This window comes from Ochotona princeps, chromosome X, assembly GCF_030435755.1.
Source record: "Ochotona princeps isolate mOchPri1 chromosome X, mOchPri1.hap1, whole genome shotgun sequence".
Taxonomy (NCBI): domain Eukaryota; kingdom Metazoa; phylum Chordata; class Mammalia; order Lagomorpha; family Ochotonidae; genus Ochotona; species Ochotona princeps.
The window spans coordinates 103,028,845-103,052,240 of NC_080865.1; the positions used below are offsets into that span (position 1 = coordinate 103,028,845).

At 39.2% G+C, this 23,396-nt stretch overlaps 1 protein-coding gene across 1 annotated transcript in view; it reads left to right on the forward strand.

Moving 5' to 3' along the window:
- AFF2 (ALF transcription elongation factor 2) overlaps positions 1-23,396 on the forward strand; it is a 484,531-nt gene that overhangs the window by 435,970 nt on the left and 25,165 nt on the right. Inside the window, exons 10-15 of the mRNA XM_058659060.1 lie at positions 6,033-6,192; positions 7,937-8,956; positions 10,985-11,106; positions 14,861-15,083; positions 19,809-20,098; positions 20,568-20,631. Coding sequence (XP_058515043.1) covers positions 6,033-6,192; positions 7,937-8,956; positions 10,985-11,106; positions 14,861-15,083; positions 19,809-20,098; positions 20,568-20,631 — 1,879 coding nt within the window. The remainder of the gene's footprint in view (positions 1-6,032; positions 6,193-7,936; positions 8,957-10,984; positions 11,107-14,860; positions 15,084-19,808; positions 20,099-20,567; positions 20,632-23,396) is intronic.

A 23,396-nucleotide genomic window follows, 5' to 3' on the forward strand; every position in this document is an offset into this window, starting at 1 on the left:
TGACTTTGTAATAAAAATAAATAAATCTTTACAAAAAAAACCCCACCAAACCAAAACAAGTCAAGACCAAAATAAACAAATGGGACTATATTAAGCTAAGAAGTTTCTGCTAAGAAGTCTGATGCTGTAGGCAAATGTGCTTCTCTTTTGGGGGGGTGGGTAAGACTATTATTTCCATATTGTTTCCTTCATTTTTAAAGGGGGATATTAAGGGAGAAGGCCCACCCATTTCCCCACCTACCCTAGGTAAAATTAGAGTGGGTGAGGGTTGTTTGGGCTTAGCCACAGCATCAGCTGGCAGAAGCTGGCACTGGGGTCTAATTCTGTCAAGTGAAACTGCAAATGCACTTCTGATCAGGAACCTGGAGGACAGAGAGGGCAATGAGGAAGGATGAGACAGAAAGTCACTGTAGATGTTGATTCATTTTTCTGTGTTTTCATGACAGCCCTTTTTATTTTTAAGGTGATTTATTGATAGGTTCTTAAAGTAACCAAAACTACATGGTAATTATAGCGCATTTCTCACCAATTCTCATTTTAAAATGATATTAATACAGAGAACAAATTAAATGTAGTTTGTAGATACAATTCTAAGAATTTCCAGTTCCTTCTTTCCTTCCTTTTCTTTCTTTTCCTCTGTGTATCAGTATTGGTCCAAATATAGTTTTGTCAAACTTTGTTTTAAATCTTCGTCAAATCACTGATTAAGAATGACATATACTATGGTCTCAATGGTCAGTGGTTATTTTAAAAGTATGGTATACCAATGAAATAAGCATCTTGTTACTTGTTCATTGCTTGTAATCTTTACCTATATTCCTACTGAACTATGGTCTTTTTACTTTTTTGCTTGATACTGGTTCTTTTGCCCCAAGTTCATCCTTTTAGAACTCAGTGATATTCTGCAGCATGAAATCATTCCATATTATCTGGTAGATTGACATTGAATCTCTATAAAACTGGAGAAGAATCATTTTGGTGAAATTCATGAAAGTTTCAGCTAAAGGCAAGGTTATAATATAGGATTTCCCATTAGACGTCTCATATTACATGTCTTTGGCAAATCCTGGGCCTTTTAAAATATGCTGCCAAGGCAATGGGGACTTGCATGTCACATTTTCCCATGCACATTTCCCACTACGAATTAATTACCTATTCTGGAACTTGTGCTTCTTCATGGTCACACAGCTTGACAGAGTGGCCAATTCACCATCCCTATTTATCTTCTAAGGAAGGAATGTATGGTTTAATTAGGATTAGACTCAAACAGTACCAAAATAGATGTTTAGTTTGCTGGAGGCTATTCATCTGAATTATTGAAAAGTCTGACTTATAAAATAAAAGTGCAGTTTTGATCCTCTGAGGTTTATTCAGTAGTGCTGTGATTTCTAAGTTACTGACTAGAGCAGATTGTATCACACTTGTGTTAAGGAAGAAATTTGATTACACAAATGTTTCCAAGTGAATTTTCCCCCAAGGTCTATGAACAATCTCCCTTCAAATCCTCTGTACACTTTAAATACATAAATATTAGAATCTTCAAGTTACAAGACACCTTAAAGATCACCTAACCAAAATTCAGACCCACAGTAGGAGCCCTGCTGCTATTTCATTTATACACAACTCCCTGCTAGTGACCTGCAGATGCCTGGCTCACTAGCTTATCAGATACTAGATTCTTTCCTTGGCCAACTCTAGATCTTCAAAAATTTTCCCTGACGTTGATGTGGAATATTCCTGACTGTATTGGATTTGTTGATTCTCTATTTACCTTGGAAGACTCTGAGAACAAGATCATTCTCTTGACCATTAAACAGACTCTCAGAATGTTTCAAGAGTATTAAATGAACCAAACTCCTGCCTACCCCAAAAGTTGTTGTGGATGAAGTAGTCCTCATTTTTTATTAATATTTTTAAAATAATCTCCCCTGGCTATGCACCTGCTTGACATACATGTCACAGATTTTAATTTATTGTTGCATAAAAACCTGGTCAATGTAAGCATGGATTATCTTGTCTACAGACTAGGGTTCCTGTACTGTTTCTTAATCCCCATCTTTTCCTCCTGGTTCTCTCAAGCCCCACATACTAGGGCCAACCTCACCTAGAGAAGGGATCTTAAATATCTCCCAAACCTGTATCCCACTGACCTGTTCTTTGGTCTCTTTCCAGTCTTGGATCTTCCACAGCTGTCACTGAAGTGGTAGGTCATCTTTTTCCCCTCAGTCTTATCTGTGATGATGCAGACAGATGAATGCAGTCAAAATTAAAGTGAGACTTCACTTTTACTCAGTGAATATAGCTTACTCTGAAGAGTATAGTAGCAAAAGCCAATATCCGAAAGAGTTGAAGAGTTGATTTTGAAGTCAAATGTGGATCATTTGATAAATTTCATTACCATGGGGTGCAGTTATAAAATGGACTTTAATATTTATAGACTATGGAGTTAGACAGTCTAGCAATACATTTTAATTTTTAATACCATACATTATCTTGGCTGTATTCACTGGCATTGTTTTTTACTGCAGTTTACCAAAATGTGAGACTAAATGATGTGTGGGAAATAATCTTATTACAGTTTCAGTGAATGAAGACTGTGTAAATTAATCATTAGTTCTTCATTTCCTAGACAAAAATAAATATTACATGAACTAACTTCACTCATAACCACTTTAATGTACATTTGGAAAATAAATTAGTGATATTAAAATAAATGTGGCAGAAGTTGGAATTTAATTCATCATTTAATGGATTCCTATGAAGAACTCAAAGTGAAATTTTGTGATTTTTTTGAAGTTGAAATTTGCACAGTGGCTCCTGGACAGCAGTGCAGCTCTAGGCTAATTATTCTCATACTAATTTGTGTTTTGCTTGTGAAAACAATTTTTCTGTCCCCTACTCACTTGTGCCCCTGAGAGCAATCTCATCTGGGTACAAGATGGGTCCATAGGAAGTACAGTGCTGACTTCGATGTGTAGCTTACATTCATTAGCAACCTTGGTGCAGACAGAGTCTCCAGTACCCCCCTGAGCAGCAAGCAGCTAATAAAGCCACAGGAAGGTGTTGGAAAGAGCCACTGTGGTTCCATTTAAGCAATTGTCATTCCATTCCACAGATACCTCTCCATTTTCCAACTGTGCAACTGCCCTGAGAAAGCAATTTCTCATTAAGCACCTAAGTCCTCACTCCCACTGCAAGTTCTCATGGTGCGCATCCTAAATTAAAATCCGCCTTCCTGCTCGTCCCCAAGTATCTGTGTTTGCATAGGAAAAGCTGATATGTTTCTTTCCTGAGCTTCCTATGCTCATTTCCCCTAAGCGGTCATTGTCAATGTTGACTGGTCATTGTATCCTATTTAGTAGCACAACAACAGTTGTTTCTGTCAGAATTCTTAGGAGGAATCATTTCAATATGTTTACTTAGATATAAGATTACAGTCATTTTTCAGATATGGTTTGTATTGTGTCCTATAATCTCTTAATCACAATTTTGAAACTAAAAAGTTTTGAGAGTTGTCATTTTTCCCCTGGGCTGAGAAAAACTACATGAAAAACCTTACATAAAGTAGCATAAAGATATTTGTATTTGAACTATGGTTATGCAACAAGGTGGAGGAATCCACCATGGTGGGAAGGTTTGGGGAGGGGTGGGGAGAATCCAAGTACCTATGAAACTGTGTCACATAATACAATGTAATTAATGAATTAATAAAAAAAGAAAAAAAAGATATTTGTATTGTTTCTTTATTCCTTTTACTATGAACATTAATCTAGAAAAAATTTTAAAGGAGCTCTTCTACAGATTCTACTGGGAGTTTTATATATAGCAAATTCATCTTAATACTTTTTAAAAAGTAAAATACTTTAGTTGCAAAATGTATCTGTCCTCAGAAGGGATTTGGATAAGGTATACTGGCATATAAAGATAAACACACACATAAACACACACACCAACACACACATTTTCTGCTAAATCCACAAAGCTTTTGTTTTGATTTAACTGAGAATAAGTTGATTTTATAAATACAGCATCTTGCTTTATGAATAATACTTCAGAGCAATAGGTTTTGATAGAGCAATTCCTGAGATTGTTTTGTTTCTTATAGGAGTTGCTCAAAAATAATTCAGAAAAAGAGAATTCTGTCCAAAAAGTCCCATTGTCAATCTGGAGTCTATTTTATTTTGGTAATACCAAGATGACCAGCTTCTTATAAAGGGCCAGAAATTAATGCATAAATGTGAAAGACTATTAAAAAAACAGCCTTTTCAGGTGAAAGTCATAAATGTGGATACACGTGAAATCTAATCCCTCAATCTGCCACCCTGTATTTTATGTATTGCAGATACACTTTTTGGTATATTCAAAACTTCACCTGAGGGATTTGAGACTAACTTAACGTAATCTCTGGATAAATTTCACTTGGATATGTTCTCTCAATCTTTATTTAGTAACCAAAGGGAAAAAAACAATTGATTAGCTTTAAGAAGGATTTTTCATAAATATGAAGTCATTAGTTACATTAAAGGGAGATCTGCAGAGGAGTGCCGGGAAATAGGAACAGTGAGTGAAGGATCTATTCCCTTCCCGCATGGTTGAGGCAGCACACTCACGCTCTTAGGGGAGACAGTTCCCCATTTCTTGTGCCTTCTCAATCTCTTGGCCTATTTAGCAGAGCAGTGTACTTGCAGATAGCATTTACTTAGCAGATAGCATTTTAAAAGGAGCTTTATCTCCCTCCATGAAAGAAAATGCCTACCTGGGAGACTAAAGAGCCAGTTTTTCAGGATGGAAGGTACAATGAATTCGAAGGCTCTCAACGCTGGAGCAATGGAGTGACTGATGAGGAACTCATGATGGCTTCTTCCCACCCCCAAGCAATCTGACTGTGGCTCCAGTTCAATAGGCAAGAACTTCAATTTAGAAAGAGACTTCTGACGATGTGTCATGGAGATATGAGCTCATTTGACTTTAAGCAAGAAACAGGACTCCTGATGGACACTTTCTCTCAGATTTGAAGGTGAACCATAGGACCAAATGATCTCCAAGTTAGGAGTGCAAGTTCTAAGAGAAAACAGCAAAATTCAGTTCAAAAAGACAATGAGATGAGGGAAATAAAAGTGAGGACACACCCTAACATGCTAAGAGGCGGCTGAGGTTGATTTGTTACGGGCACAAAAAGCAACCGACTCATCAGGAGGAGTATTGATTCTCAGTCAAGGCAGAGTAGTAAATGGTGTTACTTTACAAACACTTTTCGTAGTCAGCTTTACAAATTTAAAATCAAGCTTTGGAGATGACTTGTACCCTTGAATCATATCTCTTGGTAAATTTTTTACAAAATATTTGAAGATTATAACGGAGCAGACTGAGAAGGGCATTGTCTCATTCCCTTATTCATGCATCCCAACAGACAGCAACTGAGGACCAATTCCAGTCAGCTTGGTGCTGAGTGCTGGACCTCATCAGTGAATACACAAGGCATAGCCACTGCCTGTAGAGGGAGCCTGGAGGCCAATATAAGGATAGTCTTAACTTTAACAAGCTCAGATATCAAGGCCAACCCCTTCTTCTCTGTGGGCCTCAATTTCCTCCAATTAAAATGAAGGCTGAACCCATCTTTCCTTGTGATAGACTGTGCTGTGTCTTTAAGATCAAACTCTTTTAACAAACCTATTGAATTTTAAACAAGACAGTAACAGAGAATGAAGCATTATCCTAACTGAAGAAACAATGGGGCTATTGAGTAGCTATGTTTCTACAGCCTCTGGATAGCATGCATCCTTGGCATGGCTTTCCTGAAAAGGAAGACAGTGTTCTGAGAACCCAAAGAACTCAAGAATATACAGATCTAGTTCTAATCAAACTTTGTACCTTGAGCCAGTCACTGCGCCTTCTGAACCTCACTTTTCCCTGGAAATCGTACACTCTATTTTCCTATAGATCACAGATTGCAGATCTTTTAAGAGGAACTAGACTCTTTCCATCTAATTTGAGATGGAATGAGGCAATAAGTTATGTCATTTTTCTTTCAGCCCCCCCTTGGCCACATCCCAGCCTCCAGTGGTAGCACAAGCTGGTGGAGGGTCTGGCAGCTCCAGTGAGTCAGAGAGCAGCTCTGAGTCGGATTCAGACAGCGAAAGCAGCACCACGGACAGCGAATCCAATGAGCCACCTCTTGCGGCTACTCCTGAGGTGGGTGAAGGTGGCAGGATCCCAACGACCATGTGACTGTACCTCAAGCAGCATTCTCAACACAATACACACATACACGCGCGCACACATACACACACACACATACATTCAGCACAGAAATTAGTACAATAACTACTTCAGCAGAAAAGTGTGCGGATGTTTGATAGAATTGCTTTGCTCTAAAGTACATATTGGTGTAGTCCCTGCCTACAGTATTTCCTTACTGGGTGACTGATTTGCAGTGTGACTTGCTTAGCTACTGTGAGTTACAAACTTCCTCATACGTAAAATGAAGAGGAGTAATCACTGAACTAGCGACTTCTGTTTTGATACAACCAATGGAAGCCATCAAAAACCACTTCTGGCAACATAATGAATGTTTTCCTTAATAATGATGGGGAAGTCACATATTTTTAATTATGATAATTTAGGAACACATTTAAAACAGACTAAACTACCAAAATAATGATATTGAAATAAAAGAGTTGACTTTTCCCTTTGCATTTTCTGGACTAGAGCCAGAACAGCTGCCCACTTCTCCTGAATCAATACCTGATGGAACAATTGACTCCCAGCTACCCCACAGCTCTTCAGACACTTGTTTTTTAGTAATCAGGAAAGAGTAATAGGAGGATGCAGTAGTAATATTACTATAATTAACAATAGCAGACATTTACCGAACATGGGCCATGTACCAGGCACTGTGCTAAACTGGTAGTTTGAATTTTTTTATCCCATTCTCATAACAAGCCTACAGCATGCTTGCTATTTTGATAGCAATTTTAATGGGTAGAGGATGAGGTTCCACAAAGCTAAGTAAAATAATAAGTTCATGCAGATCGGGAGTGATAGAACCAGGACTGATGCTGATACTGATGCTGGTACTGACAGTGGCAGTCAATGTGGTTTTCTCAGCTCTCACCTGCCATTGTCCTGTGCAGGGCGGCATTGCAGCTACTCAAGTGTTTTGATTTCTGTCATCTATTGGCTAGTGCCATAAATCTCAACTAATGACTTCAAAAAGCAGTGCCACTCTCATGCATACCATGGTCCTTTAAGTTTTGCTGACAGAATTCAGAGTTTGGGATAGAGGACCTGAATTATAAACATAATTTCCATGGCTTTTCATTTGGCATTAATGTCTGCATCCCTGTCCCCATAAACTGTTTATTGTCCATATACCAGGGTAAGTGCAGTGGATTTTGTGGCAGTCAGATCTTTTCACCCTTCTGTAACAATACAATACTTGTTTCAATTGCCACGAGTTGCAGCATCACATAGGAGGTAGTAACACGTCCTGATGGATGGTAAGTTTTTCCTTTTGAATTACACTTGAAGTGTGTTGAGATTTCTTTGAGAATCAGAGACTGTGGAGAGAGTGAATGATGATTCCCAGCAAAAGGTTTTATGAACAGGTTTCCCTCCTGCGTACCCTCTGAAATATCTCCCTGTGAAGAACTGCTTATTTTCTGATCAGAGCAGAGAATGCTTTCAAAGATTTTTGAATTTTAGCTTAAATATGTAGACTACAGCTCATTTATGATACTACAGTATCTGGCTATCTTAAGCCATCTGGTTATTATGGGTATAGCATTTACACACTCGTGTGCATAAATATGTGTGTGAAGGTGTGTGTAAGTGGTACTAAACATCCAAAGATTTTATTAGCAGTCATGTGTTGAGGATTGTGCTGAATTCTACCCAAATGTGAAGTGCATTCTTGCTGATCTTTTTCAATCTGCAGCCTGAACCACCTTCAACCAACAAGTGGCAGCTGGATAAATGGCTTAATAAAGTGACATCACAAAACAAGTCATTTATTTGTGGCCAAAATGAAACACCCATGGAGACCATTTCCTTGACGCCTCCTATCATCCAGCCAATGGAAGTTCAGCTCAAAGTGAAGCCAAACTCCAGTCAGATTCTGGCTGAGCCTAAGGAACGCCCTCTCCTCAGCCTCATCAGGGAGAAAGCCCGGCCACGGCCGGCCCAAAGAACTCTGGAATCAAAGGCTTTGAAGCATAAGCTATCAGCACCAATCGAGGCAGCTTCTCAAAGGACTATGGGGAAAAAGCAGCCCAGGAAAGTGGAGAAGACCACCAGCATTGAGGAGTTTAACTGGCCCAAACCGAACATTACCAGCAGCACTCCCAAAGACAAAGAAAGTATAGAGCTTCCGGATCCGCCCAGAGGCCGGAACAAAACTGCAACCCACAAACCAGTGCCTAGGAAAGAAGCAAGGCCTAATATCCCTTTAGCTGCTGAGAAGAAGAAGTACAGAGGGCCTGGCAAGATTGTGCCAAAGTCTCGGGAATTCATTGAAACAGATTCATCTACATCTGACTCTAACACGGATCAGGAAGAGACCCTGCAGATCAAAGTGCTGCCTCCTTGTGTTGTACCTGGAGCTAATACTGCCAAATCCAAGGAAGCCTGTGGTGCCAGTCTAACCCTGAGCACCTTAACCAGCTGTAGCAGCAGCAGCAGCAGCAGCAGCAACTTATCCATCAATAATGAAGAGCCAACATTTTCACCGATTTCTGTCACACAAACTGAGCTGCTGTCCCCACTACGAGATCAGGAGAATCTGAAAAACCTCTGGGTGAAGATCGATTTGGACTTGCTCTCTAGGGTACCTGGCCACAACTCACTCCAAATAGCAGTGGCCAAGGCAGAACACAAGGAGATTACCTCAAAATCCAAGCGTCATACTTCTACCATAGCCGGGGAAAAACTGGGCCCGAAGGGCAAGCGTAAGCACAAGGTAAGATGGCCAGTGGGGCTGCCCTGTGATCTTTAGCAGTGGCTGTTATCCAAATTGATCTTCCGGCTTGTCCTCAAAGAAGTGCATTGCAGACTGTAGGCAATAATGCTTTTGACACATGTATTTGACACACAAACAGGAAGAAAGTGCTACGAAGGATCACAGTTTGGCATCTAATGACAAGAATATCCATTGTGGTACTTGTGGGATTATAATGCGTAGGAAACAAGAATGAGAAAAGAGTCCCTGTTCCTAGACAGCCAGTCCCTATTGTCAGCTCCTTAACCTACTTGTGCTTTTAGGAGACCATATCATTACTCTTTACTTGGCGGCCCCTGGCTTAGCAGGGTGCTCACATGCCCTCAGTGCTCAAAATATTTTTCAGCACCTTGTTCATTTCTCTGGATAAATGTTGCTTGTACCATCGTTGCTTCCACCATACCCATGTTGTAGCCAACGTGCTGAGAATACTTGTTTAGGTGATTGGCTTGGCTTATGAAAAGCTCATTTATAGCAGGTGCAGGCCGAATTCTAGAACTGCAAATTATTTTCACAAGCATGAATCCAGAATGGCCCTTCCTATTTTTAAAAAGATTTATTTATGCATTTGAAACAGAGCATGATAGAGCAGTAGAAAGAGAAACATCTTTGCTGGACTATCTGCCATCGTCTGTACCAGCAATGCTGGGGCACACTTAAATAACAGACTGATGGACCTCTGACTGCTTATGAGGACTATACTATTGTAATAATATGGGAAAATCAGTTGGGGGAGGGAATCATGGTGAGGGGTGAATCCCAGACCCTGTGGAATGGTACCATAAAATTCAAAATAAAGAGAGAGAAAGAGAGAGAGAGAGAGAGAGATCCTATTCGCTGGTTCATTTCCTAAATGGCTGTAATGTTCAAGGCTGGTTAGGCTTAATCCAGCAACCTAGAACTCCATCTGGGTCTTCCACACATGTGGCAGGGGCCCAAGGAATGAGTCATCTTCCACAGCTTTCCCAGGTCCATAAGCAGGGAGCTGGACCAGAAGTGGGATAGCTGGAATTCAAAGCAGCTCTAATATGGATGCCAACATTCCAGGTGATGGCTTTACTTGCTGCACCAAATGAAGGCCTTAGCCCTTTCCATTTGAAATATATCTAGAGAGGTAAATCTGTGGCCAATAATCTCACTGTGATGAATCACTGGATTTCAAAATATTTTTAGAGTAACATTGTCTTGTGGGTAGTATTCAGATCATCACATTTCTAATGAAGAAACTTTTAGTTGTTTCCTCATTTCTTCTATTCCTTTCCAGAAACAATTTGTCCAGAAATGACTCAGATTCCTTAATGAGGAGCAGTCCTATCCTTGACCAGGCTGTGTTACAAAATAGGATATTAAAAATTACTTACATCTTCATTCAGCCTTTCCTCAGTGGTTAGGAAGAGTTTATTATCTCTCAGCTGCAGTAGGGACCAAAATGTGGGGTCCTTCTCTTACCATGGATTTTTCATGAGAACTCTTAGTGAGGACAATAGTACAGCCAGGGGTGGAAAAGTTGCCTTCAGCAGCAACACATGCCAAGTTCCAAGTATGCACGATGGTTCATTTCTTTGCAAGTTGGTGATTGCGTAAGCAATCTGTATATAGCAACCACCATCCTTAGGCTGCTTGCACAGGGTTTACACAAAATTAGCATTAAAATGTTAGCTGCTGAACTACTCATTGTTAGGGGTGTTGTTGATGGGATAAATGCCTAGAAATCATAGATTTATTTTGCTTTAGCTATGAGATTCTTGTGCCACTCGGTCTTTAATCAGAGGCTCACATCACAGTTCAGTGTTCCCAAATGACAGAATCTTGATAGCACTCAGCTAGGCAGGGCAGCTTGCTTTTCTCTCTGACCAAAGGTGCACATTTAACCCCATTACCTATTCTAGAAGCTGGAAGATAAGCAAACTGTCCTGCTTGTTTCAAATATGTGAACTATACTGGAAAGCATCGTGTATTTTAAGCTCTGTGCATTTTATCCTGCTAAAGCCAACAGAAGTTTCAGAGAAAGTCCCCGAGAAGAAGCAACGCATGGAGGAGGCCACGACCGTCTGCTTGCTGCCCCCTTGCATCTCACCAGCCCCGTCCCATAAGCCTCCAAACATCAGAGAGTGAGTGTGCGCAGTCTCTGTATGATGTCTTTGTGTAAATGTTCGGACTGTTAAGAAGTTCCAGTTAAACCTTGTTTGTTGTTGTTTGTGTTTGGTGGGAGGAGAGTCCTCTCTGAGAGGACTGCTAGGTAAGAAAGCAGGTTAATGAAGTCTGACAGCTCTCCAAGGTCACTGACCTCACAAGTGTCGGATAAAGGCTGCCAGTTTAGGGGTGACTCGGAGATGGCTGTTCTTCATGCTCGCTCAGATTGATCACCAAAACTAGTGAAAAAATCATTTTATACCTATGTTTTTTTAGGGAAAGTAAACAAAATAAGAGAAAAAACATCAAGGTACACGGATCACTTTACCTAGACCATCTGCTTCTAGCCAGCCTTCGGTGCTGGTGATGATTAAACAGTCTCCCTGCAAAATCAGCCATTTGATGGTACGATGATAATGCAGCTGCTGCTTCTTAGATAGCATTGCTTCACGTGAATAGGAAGCTTGTGGACCAATGGCCGCATTCTGAACTCCACCAGGGCCAAGGGAATGACACATCTGAGAGGCCAGAGAAAATTGGGAATTTCTCTCCTCAGATGGTTCTATGTCAGGAAAAGCTGTGTAGTGCTGAAGGTTCATTCCAACCAGATCCCATCTGTTACTATGTGTGAGGTCTGAGTCAGACACGAGGCCTCCTCGTTCTTCCTCACTCACACAGCATCAGCCCTCCCTGGAGGAGTTCTGCCCTCTGTTTCCACAAAGCACTGTGATTTAGTTCTTTCTGGCTTATAAATATCACTTAACTAACAATCATGTCAGCTACTTGAACCATTCCGTTTCGGTAATTATTGCTATAAATTTATTCAACATTAGAGATTGCTTGCATCAAAGCCCAGTTCAGGAGCCTATTAGGAACCCAGAGCAGAGAGGCAATCTGGCTAACTGCTGCTAACAATTGATTTCACAGATTACTGTTTAACATCAGTGATATGGCATCAATCTGCCACACATCAGATGTTGGAAATAAGTTATCAGCTTGCATTGGTCTGAATCCTTCTTGTTTTGAGTTGAAAGCTAGAAAGAAACCAATCCTTATGTTATATATAACATAAGGATGTGTAGGGTCCTGGACTGCCCCTTTCAATGTATTCACTGATACAACTGTTCCGAAACCTCCCTTCACATGCTTAGAGCTCTCAGACGTGTCAGTGCAGCAAGCTGATCCAGTCTTTGGGTCAGGGGAAACCAAGGTAAAGGGGGTTTGTTTACAGTCCGTCCAGGCATGTGAGGAAGCATGCTGCCCAAATGGTCAAGCAGCCATTTCAGGACCTTGGACAAGAGAGAGCCATGGTGGCAGTACTACCTCAGTTTTCAGGCTTTTACCAGTTCATAGTACCTAAAGGCAAAAGGAAGAGGCGGGAAGCAATGAGGCATTGCCATGACCATCAGTCTCCACTGCTAGTACCCGAAAGGATATAGTAACTTGTCACTTTCTTGTAGAAGACAGATGACAAAGCATTAAGTACATGTCTAGTAATTGGAATTTGTTCTGCTAAAATGGTGTTTTTAAACCACAGTACTTACCATCCATCTGCCTTTCTAGTAGATAGGAAACCACTGTGACCACTGTAGCATTTATCTTTCCCAGAAGGGCCAGAAGCAAACTCTGACGTTCATTAAGTAAATTAAAATCTCTGGGCCATCTAAGCCCCAGCCACTTGGGAGACTTAAGAGCCCTGGCCTCCTCTACTCATTTCTACCTTATTGACCTTTCAAACCAAATCCTTAGAGATGTTGAAGAGACAACACCCACTTTTCTAAATGAATACCCTAAACCTAGCAAAGATGCCACATCAAACTCTAACAAGTAGTTTCCCTTGATCCAGCCCAAGGAGCCTCCTGAGCACCCTCCTGAGCACCTTGGCACTAGAGTCATCAGCAAGGCCACTGACATGTGGAGTGAGGGTGATGATCTGCTTCTCTTCTGCTGTCTTCCTCTGGCCTATTGAAAGTCAAATCAAAAAGCAAAAGAATGCTCTAGAAAATATTCCCTGGGTATCTTTTGCCAACGAATTTGTTAAACACCCCATGGCTCCAGATCACTATGAGGTACATGAAGAGGGGGCCAGTTCGCTGGTACTCAAACCACAGACAGCACTTACTCTGCACTAGTCAGGTTAGTGGTATAAGGGAAGGATTTGAATGACTATAATAAACAATGACACAATATCCCTCTGAAGCAGCTCTTTCCCTTGCATACCTACTACATTCTCAGCCAGCTCAAGTAATCAGGAGTGCTTACAACTAACTAATAAAACATTTGTCTCCAACAGATGCCACAACAATACTTGATATCTGTATATATACATTTCCAAAGATCCTATGCCTTTGTAGTTATCATATTTAATGTGGTCTGATGTTGATGGAACTTCTGCATGGACAAGAATCTTTATATGTTCACTATCATTTTAGTCAGACATCACAACTCTGTTAAAATGGCTGTACATGTCAAAACAATTTTTAAAACCCATTGATATTTTAAATTAATTTTAACCTGTTAATGTAATGAGAAACAATTGCTACATATCTTTTAAATTTCACTGCATGACAGAAATTAACATAGAGCCACATTTATGAAACAAAAGCTGGAGAAAATAACACATATTGTTACATTTAATAAGTCTGTGCAACACAGCAGAAGTGCAGCAAGGACACTGCATTGACTCCCAGTATTTCAGTAAACCAAACCACTTGAAAGCTTGTTCATCTTTGATTTGTTGCTCTTAGATATTATAAATCCATATTTCTAGACGCTGACGGAAGTTGACCAAGAGGAGAATATAAATTCTTGTTGACTTAATTTGCTATTGAAAATTGTAGTCAATAATCATGAAAAGTAAATGGCTGCACAGTGCAATATCAGTTGTCTGAGAAAAGATTAAATTTCAAGTAATATTCATTGATTAGTCTAAGACGATAACCAAAATGAAAATCCATGACCCAATTACCATGGTAAGCAGCTAGCATAAGATTTCAGTTGTTCTGCTTTATTTAAAGTCTCAGTTTACTAGAGGGTACCTATTTAATGGACAGATAAATCAGTTTAAAATCACAGAAATACTTTGAAATTGCTGATGCCTCATGTCACTAATGAAGGATTTCAAGTGGAATTTTTGTAAAACAGAGCATGTCAGCACTTCAATAAACAGTTTAAGGTGGAGGGCCCATTGTGGTTTAGTATTGGGTAGAACAGTTTTACATATAATTTCCAATTTTTCACCATTTAGTGTGTTATTTATTTGTAAATGATGTATAAGCATAGTATTTCTTAAGAAAAATATTCTTCCACTGATTGCTTATTTTACCATTTATTCCATTATTGGGCAGTTAAATCCTAGGATAAAATAGGTAGGAATATCTTGAAAATGATAGGAATAAAGTCTGTATTTTATTTTCCATAAAAATCTAATTAGTTATAATCTTGAAAGGTTACAAATATCGCCCTCTAGCACACTCCACTGGACATTTACATTCATCACAGAGTTCTGCTTCAAAGACTTGTGTTTCTTTTGGACACAAAGGAATGTATCTCTCTTCTGAAGATATCTATGGAGATACCTTTATCTATGTATGCATTGCTATATATACTCTTCACCATGAGTAAAGGATCACCAATTAAGATATCACTTCAGCTGAAAGTACCAATCTCATGAGAAAATCAGAATAAAGGGAGAAGAGAACTCATGATAACCCACACTTTCTGTTTGCACAGAAATAATTCATCCAGGAGAGCAAATAGAAGAAAGGAAGAAAAACTATTCCCTCCTCCACTTTCCCCACTGCCAGAGGACCCTCCACGTCGCAGAAATGTCAGCGGTAATAATGGCCTTTTCAATCAAGACAAAAACTTCTCCGTGACTGGACAGATCATCTCTACTAAAACTAAGAGAAGTGAAAATAAATTCTGTGCTACCTTCAGAGGAATATCTGTAAATGTAAGCATCTTGCAAGCAGTATTATAACTGGCAAACAGAAGCAACTTAACCCAACTCATCGAGTTTGATTTGTTTGGTTTGACCCAATGAGTATGCTGCAGGAAAAAAAGAGTAGAGGATGCAGGAAAAAATATATATAAAGGAAAGGATTGTGTATGTGTTTGTGTGCGTGTGCGCACTTGTGTAAAAATATATAAAATGGGAAAAATCTCTCTTATTTCAACTCAGGGTATATATTTTTGGTTCCAAAATAGTTCTCCATTTTGCTTCCCCAAACATACTGCACACATAGACATTCAGAGCCTATGGCCAGCCTTTGGTTCAATCTCTTCATATCCTGGTAACGGGGAGGGTACTACCATAAAAATAACCACATATCTGGCACATGAGAGACACCAATCAGTGAATAAAGGAGTAAAAGGAAGGACTGGAATTTCTCAGGGTCACTACACTGAAGCTGTAACTCCAAGTACAATCTTTCCAACACTGAGCATTGCAAGTGTGAATTGCTCTTACACTGACTGAATAGGATGGAATTTAAAAGGTAAATCTGTTGTTGAAATCATACCATAATGGTTCTAAGCCCAACTAAAGAATTACTCAGTCCTTTGGGCTTTCTGCACTGCTGGATAAATTTTCAGCATGAATAATTCAGAATGCGTGTTACATTCATTTCCACACAGAGGTTTTTTTTTTTCTTTGTCTCTAGTACAGGTACATAAACTGTGGAAAACACCAGCAACAGCATCTTGCTAGTACAAGTTCATAAGAAATGTATCTATCTTTCCATGTAAATACATGTGTTTGCAGACGCAAAATCTACATGTATCTAGTCTCCTTTAGGTGCAATATGAATACAAAGCAAATCAGTGAGAACAAGCCTTTGAATGCTGCAAATTTTTGGGCCTTAGAAGTGCATTTTTATACATTATTAAAAGGCCAAGAAACCACTGAGCTTTAAGGAACTAAATTTATAGTCTTCCACCACTTGAAATGGTATATACATATATTTATACATATATTTATGTATCTCCTATTAAGTTTCATCAGTGATATTAAGAAATTACTCCAGTATGAAATGCAGTATGTGTGAAAACCTATGTGTACATGTATGTACGTATATAGTACTGCCTTCCACATTTATAGATGGTGACCATAGTGCTGGACACACAGCCTTCTATTCTACACAGTAACTGCATTCCCCACTCTAGTTTTAATATTGAGTATCATTAATATTATAAGCCCCAACTGCTGCTGTTTCCTGTTGCAAACTTTTAGAGCACACGCAGAATATCCAGCAAGTTCTCTTTGGATAGTACCCAGTATGTTACCGCAAATAATTAGATGTTATTATTAATACACAAACATAATTATGATAATGGTTATAAGAACATGCAAAGTCATCTCCATACAATCTAAGAAATACTAGGGAAATGTGAAAAATGTAGTTGTATCTACTCCTAGAAATGCATCATGCTTTAGAAAATCACTAGGATCGCCTTTGATGAGAATGAGCCCAGTGTTTCTCTCAGGCTTTGCCTTCCATTAGTGGTTTGAAATCTGAGACATTTTGTGATATACTCTTCATCATAGCCTAGTTACTAAGAGACTTGACTCTTAATTGTTATGGTGCTATCTGCAACAAATTTGCTCCGTTACCTTGGGCAAATCATGAAACATCTCTGAGTTCATAAAAGGAGTGGATTTGACTAGGTCTTCTACAACATTTCTTTCAGCTCTGCAGTGTTTCACTTTTGTTTTGTCAGTCTTCCCCATTCCATCTAAACATTATCTGCTATTAACTCAGTGGATGAATAATGTGTACAAATGACCTTTCTACGCAGCTGACATAACTATAGCTGAATTCAACCATTTCAAATTAAATGTGCCACAGCCAACACCAGTATTGTATGATTGTGGACATGATGGTTTATGGCTCTTGTCATGACCACAGATATATCATGGCCACAGAGAAAAGTGGCATTGCTGTAGTTGATCTCATTGCTTAATCTGGGCCACTCTGGATCTGGCAGTGGAAACATGGTGCTGTGTTAGAGGTTCTGCTTCCTTTATATACGTTGGTTGTATAACATTCGTAATGATTTTTAAAATAATTTCTCTATATCCAAAACATAACAATGTATAGATATGTTGCCTTGAAGCACATTTATCTCAGTGAGCTCTAACTGGTAAAAATTATTTTAGAAATAGAAAGTGTATGATGAAGTAGACAGGGTCAGCTTGCAGGAGTGTATCACATTGGACTTTTAACGTTCCATGCAAGTTGAGTGCACTGGATTGTGACGTAGAAGGAGTGTGTCATAACTCAGAATTGGCTACAGAACCTACAAAGGTCTCAACGTAGTGTGTGACCAGTGAGACTTTCATTCAAAGGATTAGAATATAAATTAGTGATTGTTGTTTTAGTCAAGGGATAGAGATGTGCCTGTGCATAGTCCAAGAGAATTAGGTATGTCCAGCCATTGAGATAAGACAATTTTCCTGTTGATGCCAGTACAGGTTGAATTGAACCTTAATAGATGAGTAGGGTAAAACAATTAAATCTGATACATGACATGAAAATGGATGTGCAAAATGTGGTTTGTCCATACAATAGAATATTATTTAGCCTTAAAAAGAAAGGAAATTCTGTCATGTGCAACAAAATGAATAAACCTCTAGGACAGTATGCTCACTGAAATAAACTAACTGCTAAAGGACAAAACTGTAGAAACCTAATTTCATGAGATTCTTAGGATAGTCACATTCAAAGAGACAGGAAGTAGAATGGTGAGTGTCACAGATTGCAGTGAGGACAAAATGAGAAATTATTTAATGGATACAGAGGTTCAGTTTTGAGGGATGAAAACAGTCCAAGATTAGTTGTACAAAAAGTGAACTGTATACTACACAATGCAAAGATGGGGAATTTTATGATATGCATAGTTTACCACAATTCAAAAAATTTTAAGATCAAGGCAAAATGGAAATTATTAGATTAAGACAAGTTTTAAGAAAGAAATGAAATTTCTTGAAATTCTGAAAATCTAACACTGCATAAATCAACTCAGGAAAGTGAAAAAAAATAAACAGGGATATGTGAAACCAAGGTGCATGGAAAAGAACAAAAAGAGACTGTGCAGAAAGATGAAGCCAGATCAGGAAAGACTTTAAACATCAGCACAGGAGCGATACTTGAGTTTGCATTTGAATGAAAATGCACTGAACTGAAATGTTCAAGCTCTGCTTAGGAAGCTTCAGACGGGAGGCAGCAGATTAAGGGTAGATAGAGAAACTAGCTGGGGGAGGTGGGGTGCTTGGCCTCCTGGGAGACTACGTATTATTGCCAGTATCAAACAAGAAGAGCTTGTGCTTTGAGACTTTAAAGGATGAAGGGACAAATTTGAGATATGCTGAAGAGATACAAAGAGTATCTTATCTGTCTATGGCTAATCCATCAAGATTAGTGATGATAAAGACTAGTGATGATAAAGACTAGTGATGATATATTTTTAAGTAAAAAATATAGCTGTCATTTTCTTTCAAAATGAAATCGTTTTAGAAACCTCAATATATAAAACTAATAAGACAGCAGCTCAGAAGGGATACTAGCTAGCTAGTTCCCAACCTGCCAGTTCTAAGGACCCAACCCCCAAGTGGTTACCAAAATTTCCTCAGGAACTGTGCCACACTCAGTGGGAAACTTCTTACTAACCTGGAGAAATCCAATTTGGATGACAGAGAATACTTCCCAACATTCACAGAAAGGTGGAACTGGATCACTTACCAATATGATTTAAGAGAAATTTGAGTCTTCCGGAAGGGGTCCCTGCTGACATGGGGCTTTGCCGAGTAAGACAGAGGTGATCTTTTGAGAGTTACTGATTTCAGGTTGAGCCTGCATCAAAGCTCAGGAGACTGACAGATACGGTTAAGAAAGAAGGGAGCTGAGCAGTGAACTTGGAACATCATAAGGAGCAAGAGGAATCATGAGAAGTATGGTCAGGGTTAAAATAGTCGGAAGTGTTCATAGCTGCCAGGTGAAAGGGCGTGGTCTTACAGAGAGTTTTTGGACACATTGTCACATTGTTACAAATCATAGCACCTACTTTCAGTTAGACCCTATTCTCTGTAACAATGACAATTTAAGGTGAAGCACTCCTAAGTCTTTTTCCCTTTGATTTTTGACCTGGTTAAAATGAGATTTCACCATCTCAGGACTTCAAGATGAAAAGACACACTTGACTTAGCATTAACTCAGCTAGAAACTTGTTAAGGGTCTCGTGTGAGTAAAGGGGCTGCTTCAGCATGAGGTCACCCAGGGTATCCAGTATTGCATTATGATGTCTGTTGTCCTGGTGACTTGTCAAACTGTATCTGATATTTTGCAGAGTGACCCAAAGACTTTGTTCTTCCTGCAGAAGTTTCCAAGACTCTTTTCTTGATCAGAAATATCTCACTGGCATCAAGGAATCCTCTCCCCTACTTTCTTTCTCTGTTCCACTATATTCCCTGTTCGCCTTCTCCCGCACATTTCCCACTGGATTTAGACTTGCACGGTGTTTGTAAAATATACCAGCATTATCTACTTATCTTCAAGCTGCGAGCATTGTTTTTTCTTATTCTTACTTTGTTTTCCAGTGTACTTAACATTCAAGACATTTGCAAAAAGATATTCTGAAAAAGCTGGATCTAATAGGAGTTATTTTTCCTCCTTTTTCTCAGGAGGGAGACACTCCAAAAAAGATACCCTCCGCCACCATCATTGTCAGCAACACTGCTATTGCTACTGCCACTGTCACTGCTACTTCCATTGTCACTGCCACTGTCACAGCTACCACCACTGCCACGGCCACCACAACAACCACTACCACTACCATTTCCACCATCACCTCTACCATAACTACTGGCCTCATGGATAGCAGTCACCTGGAGATGACGTCCTGGGCAGCACTGCCCCTTCTGTCCAGCAGCAGCACTAATGTCCGGAGACCCAAGCTCACTTTTGATGACTCGTATGTTATCCCAAGATTATCACTGACGTAATGTGGGAATGGTGAATGGGGAGAGGTGGGTGCAGGCAGCATGTGTCACCCCGGAGGAGACCTCAGCATTCTCTCCTGTATCCCTGAAAGTATGTCCCTTGCCCTCCTCTCTCACACAACTCTATACTTTTCAAGAAATGTCATTGCATTATTTAAATAATACAACTTTGATACTGATTTCAAAGGCTTATTTGGAACTAGTTTTGTTTTATCTATTTGGGTAACAATAACGATGGACCGCTAATGGCCCATAATACACTTCATCTTTCATTTGTGTTATTATTTCAAGGTTGGTTACGATATGAATGACAGTATTAGTCTACCTTTTCCAAGGCATTGTAGAAGAATGGACTTATCACAAAAGAATAAATAACTAAATTGGACTATTGTAATGAAAAAGTGAACTAGTGGTTTCTGAGAGCTTGTTCCGTTTGTTTAGGGTTCACAACGCTGATTACTACATGCAGGAGGCTAAGAAGCTGAAGCACAAGGCTGATGCACTGGTAGGTTTCCTTCCCCTGAAGCCTTGCTCCAAGGTATTATACACGGAAAGAAAACAGAGCAGGAAGTTTACGGATGAAGTAAAAAAAAAAAAAAAAAAAAAAAAAAAAACCCTACCTACTTTATGACGCATTGGTGCCCTGATACAGGGAAATTGGAATTTGTTGATTCTTTGGCACTATAATTCCCTAAGTTCTTTGAGCTAGGAAGTCCTGTTACTGCTTTCTCACTATTCTTCCTTTTGCACCATGTCAGAAGCTTAATGATATTTACTACTGTCATTATTTTCAAACTGAATGTGAAATGTTTTGAAACTTCTCTAAGGATGATGGAAACTCCTATTGACTCTGTAAATCAAAGCTGTTTTGAGGAAGGCTAAGATTGTTAGAACTTGGTTAAGAGACTTCAAAATTTGACTCTAGGAAACATGTCTGTAGAAATATTACATCTCCTTGCTGCATTTGATTGTATGTTTTAAGAACGAGATCCATAGCAAGCCTGGGACCCTGAACAGAGAAAGCAAATGGTATCATCTGCATTTCCCAAGTGCCTCCAAGGGTGTTGGCCACCTGCAGCAGTGATGAGCTTATTTAAAGTAATTGACTCTCCTAACAGTTGATCTTAGGCACATGTGACAGTCACACCAAGAGTCTTAAAATGGTCTTGATTCCCAGGCCATATACAAGATTATTGAAATCAGAATTTCTGGGACTGAAGCCACAGTAGGGCACAAAGCTCTCCAGATGATTCCCAGATGCTGTCATTTGAGAGCAAGTGTCAAAGAGAATAAATCAGGTTTCTTATCTTTGATGACATTTCAAATCAAGATATCAATTCAACCCCACTGCTTGAAAAAAAAAAAAAAAGTAGTCTTACATCGTTGTATTTCATCCAGTCAGGACTTGGCTACACCAGGGTGTTTGAGAACCCTGTGATGGCATATCATGGTAATTTCTGCACCATGCTTGGTATATAACCAACATCAACTGCCCATGGCCCTTATACCTGCCACTTTCCTCCTTTCTGTTGCCCAAACCCCCAACCCCATAGTCAGAATGTCCCAGCTAATCTTTATGTAGTATTAGTTGTTTCTTGGAAGTATTTCACACACAAAATATTCCCGCACTCAAAATTGACAAGGCAGATTGGCTGCCAGCTCCACTAGACATGCTAGGCAGACAGAGTATATATGTGATCACTGTATGGGTAGTGACATACTTAAAGCCCACTGGAATCAATGTTACTGAATCAAAGACAAAATATTTCATCCATATGCCCTCAACTCCACAGAACTGCAGAAATGCTCTGATCGTTGGCACCTTTTCAAAAATCAGGTCAGCGAGCACATAGATGTCCCCTTTGACAAGCCGTTATATGAGGTAATGAAGATTCGGACACACGTATGAGGGCATGTGGGCAAAATGTTTGAAGCACATGTGGGTACATGTTTGAAGCACTGAGAAAATTTAGAGCCACAGAGATGCTATCTATGAGTAAGATGACATCAGTCTACTTTCCACAATTGTGTTCATTTGTTAGCCCTAAGCACTTTAGATCTATACTAGCACTACAAGCACCCTTGTAATTCAGGCCCCTCCTTTTATGAGTGCGGGAACAAGGCCCAGAGACAAGCTAGAAACTAGCTGTTAAGCGACAGTGTGGCCATGTAATTTTCTCTCTGGACTTCAGCCTCTCCTTTGGGAGAAGGGATAGGGCCTTCATGATAGTTAATGAGCATTCCAGCTCTGAAGTTGGGAATGAAAAGTCACTGTTAAAATCTAGGATGTAAAGATTAATTTCCCAATGGGAGACCCATTCAGAGCCCAATGACCTAAGGGAACTATCTCATAATGCAAAAAAGAAAATTTTTCATTCATACATGCAGATTCCTGTCAAATCATTTTGGATTTTGTTGAAATCAACATTTCTTCATAATATCTTGCAGAAAGAAAAGAAATGACAGAACTGCTTTGGTACAAAAAGCTGGAGAACATATTGTAATAAGAGTCATTAACAATAAGAGATTCTGCAAGACGTGTAACTAGTAGTTTCATGATTGTACTGAATCAAGTGCTAGAATAGCTACTTTTCCATTTTGAGAGTCTAAGAATATTCATAGCTTCATGAAAAATATTTTGATAGAAGGCATACAAAGGAATTAAGACAGCTAAATCTATATTATAATGGTTCTTTTTACATAAAACAACATATTAGTGAATTTCTTACATTCAGCTATCAAAAATTGAAAATGTTAAATCTTCCTATAAAATACTCACCGTAAAAGTGTCACATATAATATTCATTATACATAAAAAAGAAATCAGTATGTCTAAGTCACTTTAATCATGACCATTATCGGGACTAAACCCTTTTGCGATTAAATTTACTCAACTAAAATATTTAGTAGTGCTATATTTGTTTACGGTTTTTGACACACTATTTCAAATCATCACTTACCATGAAAGTTATGTGATTATTGCCTACATAGTTCAGATTCACATTTTTCATGAAAATAGCATCAACTTATTACTCTTCTCCCAGGGATGCGTTGATGTGCATGCAACAAATTCTAAAGCAAAGGTTATATGCATCCCTTGCCTGTGAGGCTTACAAAAAGCAGAGCTTAGTTGCAAGCACTACCTCTATGACTAGTCAATTTAGTCAATTTAGTGAATAGAACCTAATTGAGACATTGCTTTGGGTTCTGGCCCATTGAAAAAATGATGATAATAAAATCATGAACCACGTGAGAACTCAGCTGTCTTTG